General features: G+C 42.1%; 1 protein-coding gene across 1 annotated transcript in view; it reads right to left on the bottom strand.

The window, feature by feature from the left end:
* rrh (retinal pigment epithelium-derived rhodopsin homolog) overlaps positions 1-12356 on the bottom strand; it is a 35823-nt gene that overhangs the window by 4786 nt on the left and 18681 nt on the right. Inside the window, exon 4 of the mRNA XM_038729381.1 lies at positions 11745-11898. Within this exon, the coding sequence (XP_038585309.1) occupies positions 11745-11898 (154 nt within the window). The remainder of the gene's footprint in view (positions 1-11744; positions 11899-12356) is intronic.

Here is a 12356-nt window from a genome sequence, read left to right as displayed (position 1 = left end):
AAGTGCAGGGGTACAATGTAAGTGCAATAATTCAGAATGTTAAAAAAAAAACTATTAGAACTACATTCTTTACATTTCAGCAGTACCCTCTGCAATGTAGGAATATTCTTGAATATGTGACGTCACCAAAGAAGTCGGTGTGTTTACATGTTAGGTTTGCTGAGTACCACAAAACAAGGGGGTTAATCAGTCTGGAACTAGGGATTAAGTGTCTTGTTCAGGGACACATTGGTGGATGTGTCACAGGGAAGGATTGAACCCGTGTTTCTCACAACAAAGGCATGTGTCTTATCCAATGCACCATCACCACCCCATCCACCGCAGGCCGGCATGCATGATAGATATTGTGGGTAGAGCGGACATTCACGGACTCCTTGGTTATTGTTCTTGGTGACTTTAACAAAGGAAACTTCAGCCATGAACTCCCAAAATACAGACAAATGTCCAACTTTGGATCACCGCTACACAATAGTAAGCAGTGCCTCACGCCGTCACCCGCACTGCACATGGACCACTTGATTGCTGCATAAATGCAGAATATAAAGCTCTGTAAACCTGTGCTGAGGATCAAGCAGTGGACCAGTGAAGCTGTAGAGGACCTTCAGGCGTGTTTGGACTGTACTGACTGTGATGTTTTCAGAACTGCTACCAACAGTCTGGATGAGTATATAGAGGCTGTGACGTCCTACATCAGCTTCTGTGAGGACAGCTACCATCACGCACCAGGATGAGTTAAACAATGACAAACCCTGGTTCACAGCTAAACTCAGACAGCAAAGGTTAGAGGCATTAGTGGAGACAGGGCCAGGTTTAAGGAGTCAAAGTACAGGTTTAGCAAGGCGGTACTATATCACCAGAGAGACTACAACACTCCTTCTGCTTCTGTCTGGAGAGGCTTCAGAGAGATCACCAGCTACAAACCTAAATCCCCTCACTCCACAAACGACTCTCACCTTGTCAACTGGTTGAACCAGTTCTACCGTTGCTTTGAAAGACAATGAGACAGACCTGACACCATGCTCTGTCACACCACTGATCGGCCACAGTCCACCATTTCGTCCTCCCCTTGCTCACCATCTCAGAGAGGGATGCCAACAGACTGTTCAGGAGGCAGAGACCCCGACTCTGTCTCCCCCTCCACCCTGAAGCACTGTGTTGATTAGCTGTCATTCCTGTCCCAAAAAAACACAAAAGAACCAGAGGACATACTGACTACAGACCCGTTGCCTTGACCTCTGTTGTTGTGAACTCTTTTGAGCGCCTCGTGTTGTCCCACCTCAAGTCCATTACAGATCCACTCCTGGACTCCCTGCAGTTCACCTACAGAGCCAACAGGTCTGTAGACAACACCGTAAACAGGAACCTACGCCAGGATCCTGTTTGTAGATTTCAACTCTGCTGTAGGAAACGCTCTCCCAGATGAGCGTGCCTGACTCCAAATGTAGGTGGATTACAGACTTCCTGTGTGACAGGAAGCAGCATGTGAAGCTGGAAAAACATGTCTCTGATGAAAAGGCCCATCAGCACTGCTCAAGGCTGCGTCTTTCCCCTTTGCTCTTCTCCCTGTACACCAACAGCTGCACCTCCAGTCACCAGTCCATCAAGCTCCTGAAGTTTGCAGATGACACCAGCATCACTGGGCTCATCTCTGATGGGGATGAGTCCGCCCACAGTTGGGAGATTGACCATCTGCTGAACTGGTGTAGCCAGAACAGTCTGTAGCTCATTGCTCAGAAGACAGTGGAGATGGTCATGGATTTCAGAAAGAGCCCAGCTCCACCCTCCCCCATCATCCTGTGTGATTCACAGTTGACACTGTGGACTTCTACTTCCTGGGTTCCATCATCTACCAGGACCACAAATGGGAGCTGAACATCACCTCCCTCACCAAAAAAGCCCAGCAGGGGATGTACTTCCTGCAGTAGTTAAAAAAGTTCAACCTGCCAAAGACAATGATGGTGCCCTTCTACATCGCCAACATCGAGTCCATCCTCACCTCCTCCATCACCACCTGGTATGCTGCAGCCTGCCCTTGTCCCTGATGGTGGCAGCAGCTTACCATCATTCGCTCTGCTGAGAGGGTGATTGGACCTTCCATCTCTCCAGGAAGTGTACGCCTCCAGTACTCTGAGGTGTGCAGGAGTGTGTGCACACACGACCCCACACATTACAACAATGCTCAAGTTTGATCTGTGTCCATTGCACTAATGCTTTTATGCTTACTTATATTTCTACACTGAACAAAATTATAAATGCAACACTTTTGTTTTTGCCCCATTCATCATGAAAAGGCCTATTTCTCTCAAGCATTGTTCACAAATCAAAATCTGTCAAAATCATTTGTCAAAATCTGTGTTAGTGAGCACTTCTCCTTTGCCAATCCATCCACCTCACAGGTGTGGCATATCAAGGCAGCATGGGTATTGTACAGGTGTGCCTTAGGCTGGCCAAAATAAAAGGCCACTTGTGGACAAAAATGTGCAGGTTCACTGTATTGGGAGGGTCAGTCAGTCAGTATCTGGTGTGACCACCATTTGCCTCACGCAGTGCAGCACATCTCCTTCGCATAGAGTTGATCAGGTTGTTGATTGTGGCCTGTGGAATGTTGGTCCACTCCTCTTCAATGGCTGTGCAAAGGACCTGGAACACGCTGTCATATACGCCGATCCAGAGCATCCCAAACTTGCTCAATGGGTGAATTGTGTACAGATCCTTGCAACATGGGGTCGTGCATTATCATGCTGCAACATGAAGTGATGGTCGTGGATGAATGGTACAACACTGGGCCACAGGATCTTGTCACAGTATCTCTGTGCTTTCAAAATGCCATCAATAAAATGCACCCGTGTTCGTTGTCCATAACACACGCCTGCCCATACCATAACCCCACCGCCACACACACAGCATTGCTGTCTCTAAGAAGCTGTTTAAAGTTAAAATATTTAATTACTATTTCCTATTTCATGGGCTATTTGGATAATGCATAATCATTTTTAAAAAATTAAGTATTAAATTTTAAAAGTTCAATAAACGCATGATGTTTCCTAAGTCAGTCAATAATAAAATAGGTTAATTATCGGAATTTAAATTATGACCAAAATAATTGTACACAGTCCATTGAGTGGGGAACGTGATGGTGAGAGAGTGTTGAGGAAATGCTGAGTGGACTTTAAAGCCCCTTTTCCACTGCATGGTACTAGCTCGACTTGCCTCAACTCTTTTTTTGGTTTTCCATTATGGAAAAGTTGTATCTGTACCTGCTACCAGGTGGGTTTTTTCGTATCACTTCTGAGGTTCCAGAATGGTGGAGGAGCGCTCAGTCGCAACCACAGAGTGGCTTGCTTAATAACAGTTTTCTGTCCTCCCAACTTAGCTTTTAACGACGGTGGAACTACATTATTGTTGTCGGTAACATTCTTACACCATATTATGTTCAAACAAAAACAGAATAGGAAACAGAAACGTAAAGACAGAGCTCAAGTGCTGAAGCTAATGGACCACAACTACGTTGCTAGCCAAAAAGAAAACAACGGCGGGAAAATGACAACTTCTCAACAGACTCTGAGGCTGCTACATTGGTGGGTAGCCCCTCTTCCAGCCCTGCCTTCAAAGTAAAAAGGAAACAAAGGAGCGACTTGACCCTAGAGGATCTTCAGGCTAACATTCTGGCTGCAGTTAACCAGAGAGCTGATAACCTGGAACTGATGGTAGAGACGGTCAGGCATCGAAGAGCTGAAAACCTCCCTTTATTTTGCCTTCGTTGAAATTGAAGCTTTGAAAAATAAAAACAAAAAGTTATCTGAGCTTTGCAACAGTCATGAAAAAACTAAAAACATGGAAATTCGGCTCACTGAGACTGAAAGATACAGGTGGAGATGGGCTCTAAGGCTGTATGGGCTACCAGAGGAAAGGGAGGAAAATGTCAAAAGAAAGGTGATAGACATTTGTCAGCAAATAGCCTCTAACCAAAATATGAGTCAAGCAATCGATGTCGTGCACAGACGCCGGCAACACACACCATCGCTCCGTGATTATCCTCTTTGCCTTCCACACAGTGAGGGATGACGTCTGGAAAAATGCACTAAACCACACTTTCTTGAGGGATAACAGGCTCCGCTTTGGCGATGATCTCACTCAGGCCGACAAGAACACCCGAGAAAGGCATAGCGGATGTGGAGATCCTTTAAGATGTTTCCTACGGAGCCACACTAGGACTCTGAACTTATGCCCTCTCTTTCTGTTGCTGTTTTAAAGGGTAAGAAAATCTTTTCAGGTAACGGTTCTAATACCTATGTTGGCTATATCTGTTCATAGGGTTGAATTCCATCCTCTCTCAGGGTTTTATTATATATTAATAATAATTAATAATTGTATATTATACATTATATTAACCCAATCAGTCATTCATGAAACACAAGCACTTTGTCATTACTTTTAAATGTTCCAAATCCACTTTAAAGAGGCAGAAGCTGTATTGCTTAGGTTGTTTTTCTCTTGTAAAGAGAATTGTTCTTTAGCGGTTGATGAAACTACTTTCTGTAAGTGCCAGAGGACTACGAAACATTGTCAAAAGAATATAAAAAATAATATAAAATTAAATAATTCACATGAAGAGCTAAAAATGAAAACAGAACTCAGAACAATGGGAGGCTGCTAGAAAAGGGAATCATTTTGGGACATCGTAGGAACTTATCAAATATAAAATTAGAGGCACCTGCTCGGGTTATGGCAAGATACTGACACACAAAAAGAAGAATGTAACATATATGCTAATCAACAATATTAACACTTACTGAAAAAGAGCATCTGAGCCAAGAAGATAATAATGCCTTATTAGACTTACAAAACCAACTAGATGTTTTATATGAGAACAAAGCAAAAGGAGTTTTTATAAGGTCATGTAGGAATTGGATGTAACAGGGAGATAATAACAGCAGATATTTCTTTAACATGGAAAAAAGAAGAAATGAAATCAATTCTATAAGAAAACTTAACATTGGGGAAAAGATTAGCGAGGACAGTAAAGAAATATCAAACTATATAAGTGCTTTTTATGAAAAACTTTACTTAAGAGATAATAATCTCAAAGATCCAAATTGAAATCTTTAGCTTGATTAACTCAACTGTGTGGATGAAGAAGGGGCTGATTTGAACTATGTCTCTCACTGTAGCTCTACAGAGTGGGACTGCATGACGTGCTGACGTATTGCGGTAAGCGTGTCGACTCATTTCCGTTTCCGGTGCTTGTGTGTTGGTACCGTGTTGTGCTGCTCTCGCTAAATAACAGTTACATTTGTTTGATTACAGCGGCCAACTGTTCGCTAAACACTTATTCTTTACAGTAATTTTGCCTAAGCACTCACAGTTCTTTCCACCTTTTAGTGACTGCTGTTCAATCTCATAGTTGTTCTAAAGTTTTGGTAACTGACGCTACAGTACTTTAGCTTAGCCGTTAGCGACTTTAGCTTAGCAGCTAGCGATGGCTTCTCCTTCTCCCTCTCTCTCTCCTACTTTCTCCTGCTCGGTGTGTCAGATGTTCAGTTACTCCTCTGCCTCCTTTAGCGGTAATGGTACATGTAATAAGTGTAGTTTATTTATAGACATGGAGGCGAGGCTCAGTGAGTTAGAAGTCCGGCTCCGCACCCTGGTAGATCAGTCTTTAGCTACTGTAGCTAGCCAGTCCCCGGTAGTCGGTGCGGAACGGCCTGAGTTAGCCTCTGGTAGCCGTCCTCCGGCATCCCCTGTGCAGCCAGGAAAGGGGGGCTGGGTGACTGTCCGAAGGAGGAATAGTAAGCATTCAAAGTCCACGGGGCATCATCAACCTGTTCACGTTTCTAACAGATTTTCCCCACTCAGCGACACACCCGCTGAGAAACCAACTCTGATCATTGGCAGCTCCATTTTGAGAAACGTGAATTTAGCGAAGCCAGCGGCCATAGTTAAGTGCATCCCTGAGGCCAGAGCGGGCGACATTGAGTCTTATTTGAAACTGCTGGCTAAGGATAAACGTAAATACAGTAAGATTGTTATTCACGTCGGCGGTAATGACTCCTGGTTACACCAATCGGAGGTCACTAAGATTAAGTTGAGTCGGTGTGTACATATGCAAGAACAATGTCGGACACCGTAGTTTTCTCTGGACCCCTGCCAAATCTGACCAGTGATGACATGTATAGCCGCATGTCGTCATTCCGCCGCTGGTTGTCGAGGTGGTGTCCAGCAAACGATGTGGACTTTGTTGATCATTGGCAGACTTTCTGGGGAAGACCTGGTCTGATCCGGAGAGACGGCATCCATCCCACTTGGGAAGGAGCAGCTCTCATTTCTAGAAATCTGGCCAAGTTTATTAGTGGACCAAATCCATGACAACCCAGAGTTGAGACCAGGAGGCAGAGTCGCAGTTTAACACACTTCTCTGCCCTTCTTTTTCAGCAGTTACCCACCCAAAACCCTACGCAGAGTCGCAGTCTAACACACTTCTCTGCTCCTCCATTTCAGGAGTTACTTAGTGAAAACCTATAGTGACGGTGTCTGTCCCCCGACCATCGAAATTATTTAAAAAGGTAAACAGAAGAGGAGCTGTGCATAAAAACCTCATAAAAATTAAAACCACAAGAGCAATAGTGCAAACGAATAGGAGAGTTAAATGTGGACTCTTAAACATCAGATCTCTCTCTTCTAAAGGTGTGCTAGTAAATGAACTAATATCAGATTATGATATTGATTTATTTGGTCTTACTGAAACCTGGCTGGGTGATGGAGAATATGTTAGCCTAAATGAATCCACCCCTCCCAGTCATATTAATACTCACATTCCTCGAGGCACAGGCCGAGGAGGTGGAGTTGCAGCTATCTTCGACTCTAGCCTATTAATCAGCTCTAAACCTAAACTAAACTATAACTCATTTGAAAGTCTTGTTCTTAGTCTTTCGCACCCAAGTTGGAAATCACTGCAACCAATTCTTTTTGTTATAGTGTACCGAGCACCTGGCCCGTATTCTGAATTCTTATCTGAATTTGCAGAGTTTTTGTCAACTTTAGTCCTTAAAACGGACAAAGTTATTATTGTAGGGGATTTTAATATTCATGTAGATGTTGAGAATGACAGCTTCAGTACTGCGTTTATCTCTTTGTTAGATTCCATCGGCTTCTCTCAGAGTGTTCATGAACCGACTCACTGTTTTAACCACACCCTCGACCTTGTTTTGGTGTATGGTATTGAAATTGAACATTTAGTGGTGTTCCCACAGAATCCCTCTTTATCCGACCACTGTTTGATAACTTTTGAGTTTGTATTGCTGAACTACTCGCCATTGGGCAAAAATTTCTATACAAGATGTCTGTCTGATAGTGCTATAGCTAAATTTAAGGATGCGATTCCATCAGCTCTAAATACATTATCTAGTCACAAAGTAACGGAGGACTCCTATGCTAATTTCAGTCCCTCCCAAATCGATCATCTTGTTGATAGTGCTGCTGGCTCGCTGCGAATGACACTCGACTCTGTAGCCCCTCTAAAAAAGAAAATACTAAAACAAAGACGGTTAGCTCCATGGTATAATACTGAAACTCGCAAATTAAAGCAAATATCACGGAAACTTGAGAGGAATTGGCGTTCCACCAAAGTGGAAAATTCTCGTTTAATTTGGCAAGATAGTCTTAAAACTTATAGGAAGGCCCTCCGTAATGCCAGAGCAGCGTACTACTCGTCATTAATAGAGGAAAATAGGAACAACCCCAGGTTTCTTTTCAGCACTGTAGCCAGGCTGACAGAGAGTCACAGCTCTATTGAGCCAAGTATTCCCATAGCTCTCAGTAGTTACGACTTCATGAGCTTCTTTAATGATAAAATTCTAGCTATTAGAGACAAAATTCACCAAGACCTGCCCTCAACTGGCACCGACTTATCTCTAAACTCAGGAACCTTAGAAACAGCTGTAGAACCAGATACATGTTTAGACTGTTTTGCTTCCCTCAATCTTTACCAACTAACTTCAATAATTTCTTCATCTAAACCATCAACCTGCCTCTTAGACCCCATCCCGACTAGGCTGCTTAAAGATGTTTTACCCTTAGTCAGCACCTCTATACTAGATATGATCAATCTATCTTTATCAACAGGCTATGTACCACAGTACTTTAAAGTAGCTGTAATTAAACCTCTTCTGAAAAAGCCCAAACTTGATCCGGATGTTTTATCAAACTATAGACCTATATCTAACCTTCCATTTCTCTCTAAGGTTCTGGAGAAAGCAGTTGCTAAACAGCTGTGTGACTTTCTACAGAGCAATAGTTTATTTGAGGATTTTCAGTCAGGATTTAGAGCTCATCATAGCACAGAGACAGCACTGGTGAAAATTACTAATGACCTCCTTATTGCATCAGACAAAGGACTTGTCTCTGTACTGGTTTTATTAGATCTTAGTGCTGCATTTGATACCATTGACCATCAGATCCTATTGCAGAGACTGGAATATTTCATTGGCATTAAAGGAACCGCTCTAAGCTGGTTTAAGTCCTATTTATCAGATCGATTTCAGTTTGTACATGTTAACGATGAGTCCTCCATGCACGCCAAAGTTACTCATGGAGTTCCTCAAGGATCTGTCCTTGGACCAATCCTCTTCACTTTATATATGCTTCCTTTAGGCAATATTATCAGGAAACATTCCATAAGCTTTCATTGTTATGCAGATGATACTCAGTTATATCTATCGATCAAGCCAGATGAAACTCATCAGTTAGCTAAACTTCAAATGTGCCTTCAGGATGTTAAAACCTGGATGAGCTGTAATTTTCTTATGTTAAACTCAGATAAAACTGAAGTTATTGTTCTGGGGCCTAAGCACCTCCGTGACGCATTATCTAAAGATATAGTTTCCCTGGATGGCATCGCCTTGGCCTCCAGCACCACTGTGAGGAATCTTGGAGTTATCTTTGATCAGGACATGTCGTTTAAGTCCACATTAAGCAAATTTCAAGGACCGCCTTTTTTCACCTACGTAATATTGCGAAAATCAGGAACATCCTGTCTAAAAATGATGCAGAAAAACTAGTCCATGCATTTGTTACTTCTAGGCTGGATTACTGCAATTCCTTATTATCAGGCTGCTCGAAAAAGTCCATTAAGACTCTTCAGCTGATCCAGAATGCTGCAGCACGTGTTCTGACAGGAACCAGGAAAAGAGATCACATTTCTCCTGTTTTAGCTTCTTTGCATTGGCTTCCAGTAAAATCCAGAATAGAATTTAAAATCATTCTTCTTACCTACAAAGCTCTTAATGGTCAGGCACCATCTTATCTTAAAGAGCTCATAGTACCTTACTACCCCACCAGAGCACTGCGCTCCCAGAATGCAGGGTTACTTGTGGTTCCTAGAGTCTCCAAAAGTAGACTAGGAGCCAGAGCGTTCAGCTATCAAGCTCCTCTCCTGTGGAACCAGGTTCCAGTTTGGGTTCAGGAGGCAGACACCATCTCCACATTTAAGAGTAGGCTTAAGACTTTCCTCTTTGATAAAGCTTATAGTTAGGGCTGGCTCAGGTAGTCCTGAACCATCCCTTAGTTATGCTGCTATAGGCCTAGACTGCCGGGGGATTTCCCATGATGCACTGAGCTCCTCTCTCCTCTACTTTCTCTCCCTCTGTATGCAACCTTATCCCATTATTGCATGTTACTAACACAACTTCTCCCCTTTCTGGTAGTCTTGTGCTTTCTCGTCCCTCTCCTCTCTCCTCCTATCACTTCCTGCAGGTTTTCTGGCTCTGGAGCTGTGGAGTCTGGATCTGTGGCTGCGGGTCGCCTGCTGCCCCCGTGTTCCTGCTCGACACCCTCTACTGCAACGACTATTGTTGCTAGTCTTATTGTTATTATAATCATTAACATTACGATGGTTACCATTAACACTATTATAAATATCTGTACCATTTTTCATTTAGTTTATAGCAACATTACCTTCGCTGTCTGTACCTCTGTGTGTATATTGTGTAGGCTGCCTCCCTCCCCTCTCTCTCTCCTACATCCCTCTCTCTCTCTCTCTCTCTCTCTCTCTCTCTCTCTCTCACTCTCTCTCTCTCTCTTTCTCTCTCTCTCTCTCTCTCACCCCAACCGGTCGAGGCAGATGGCCGCCCACCCTGAGCCATGGTTCTGCTCGAGGTTTCTGCCTCTTAAAAGGAAGTTTTTCCTTGCCTCTGTCGCCTAGTGCTTGCTCTTGGTGGGAACTGTTGGGCTTCTGTAAATATCATCACAGAGTACGGTCTAGACCTGCTCTTTTATGAAAAGCGCTGTGAGATAACTGTTGTTGTGATTTGGCGCTATATAAATAAAATTGAATTGAATTGAATAATAAAATCTGCTGTCGGGACACAACTCTTGAGGAGATTAATTGGGGAATAACTTGATTAAAGAACAATAATTCACCAGGCTGTGATGGTCTGACCTCTGAGATGTATAAATGTTTCTCTGAGCCATTAGGTAAATTTCTTCTGGCTGTCTTCAAAGCATCTCTGGACAGAGGGGAACTTCCTCTGAGGCAAATCATCATAACACTTATTTCAAAACCTCATAAAGACTCCTATTAATTGAAAATTGGCGACCCATTACATTGCTAAATAATGACTATAAGATTCTAGCATCTATCTTAGAAAAACGTCTCAAATCTAAATTATACACATTAATCAATCTGGTTTCATGAAATATCGTCACATAGCCAATAACATTTGCTTAATTTTGGATCTGATAGAATACAAAGACTTTCCAGCTAATGAACACCTTATTTTATTCTTAGACTTTCAAAAAGCTTTTATTTATTATTTATTATTTACACCTTAAACTTTTTAAATTTTGGTAAGAATTTTATTAATGCTGTAAAAACTCACACAGGAGGAAACAGTTGTGTTAAATTGGCTAATGGAACCTCACTTAGATTTTACATAAACAAAGGTATCCACCAAGGCTGCCCCACCTATTTTATTTTTGATTGTAGCTCAAATTCTCTGTGATTTAATTCACAAGAGTTCATTCAAAGGAATTACATTAAATGAAAGAGAAATAAAAATATCACAGCTGGCTGATGACACAACTCCAATTATTAGTATTATTATTAGTATTCCAATTATTAAACAGCTCAAATTAAATTTTAACTTATGACAACTTCACTCATAAAAGAAAAGAATTTGATGTTGTAACCAGAGCTATACCCCATGGCATCATCACCCTACTTAGAGATGAGAAAGATTTGGATCAAATGAATGTATTTTTCTCCAGCAGTGTTTCAATGAATGGTCTATCTTTTCTAGACAGAAAAGTCAACAACAAAGAATTAAAATTATGTGCAAAATCTATCACTGCCTGCAGGTACAAATGGACCTCCTTGCATGAAAATATTAATTGGAATAGAGCCTGCGCCTGTGGAGGAGCATGTGAGGCCGGCCAGCCACTGTCTGCTCCCGCCGTCACAGAGACAGAGGCAGCAACAGCAGCAGAGGAAAACACAGCTGGAAGGTTTTCATACCGCTTATCTGTCTTTACATTCAGAGGAAGACTGAAACATTTTAACTTAAAAAACAGAAAGCTGTTTGTTGGTCTATCTCTGGGTACAATCTGCAGTGGAAAACGGAGCACGACCAATCACAGGTTATCACAGTAGCAGAAGTATTAATAGTAGAAGTATTAGATTTTTCACCTTTAATAAGCAATTTTCTTGTTTTCTTGTTTTCAATAGCGTCTGCAGTCTATTTATAACTTACGCATCATTCTGTCTCCAGTTGATGGTGCATGTAGCTCCAGTGGGGTCCGGGGCGTATCCAGCCCAGCCCACTATAGGCATTGAGGACCAGAACACAGCATTCAGCCATGCTGCCAGAATAAGAAGGTTGTATGATCGCACAGTCATTTTCTGCCCTAGAGAGAGAAATGACATGTACATTCACAATGAAGGTCAGGAAAGTCAGTGAACCCTTAATCCAGAGATACTGATTTCATTGCAAATACAGCCTGCAACTTCCCACAACTTCATTTGTTATGTATGGTGTAATGTCATTGTAAAGTAGGTAAAGGAGAACAAGCGAGTAACAACTGGGAATTTTTGAGGAAAGGAGAAATACATTTTTAATACATTTTTGAAAATACCGGATACATAGGGATACAGTGCTGGTAAACAGAGCTGAGCGGTTGACATTAAACACAATGACTTCCTGCAGTACCTATTAATAATAATACTAATTTATAATTATGGTTTAACCTAACATAATACAATACTCAATATAATTCAGCATGTACAAACCAAAGCACAGATATCATCACAGAATTGATATCTGTATAGCCAAGACTTTAAACTTTAATTCTCATATGTACAGGAA

Source organism: Micropterus salmoides, unplaced genomic scaffold, assembly GCF_014851395.1.
Source record: "Micropterus salmoides isolate LMB-PRFRI ecotype aquatic unplaced genomic scaffold, ASM1485139v1 Ms_hic_scaffold_19, whole genome shotgun sequence".
Classification (NCBI taxonomy): Eukaryota; Metazoa; Chordata; class Actinopteri; order Centrarchiformes; family Centrarchidae; genus Micropterus; species Micropterus salmoides.
This window is presented reverse-complemented; position numbering and strand designations above follow the sequence as displayed.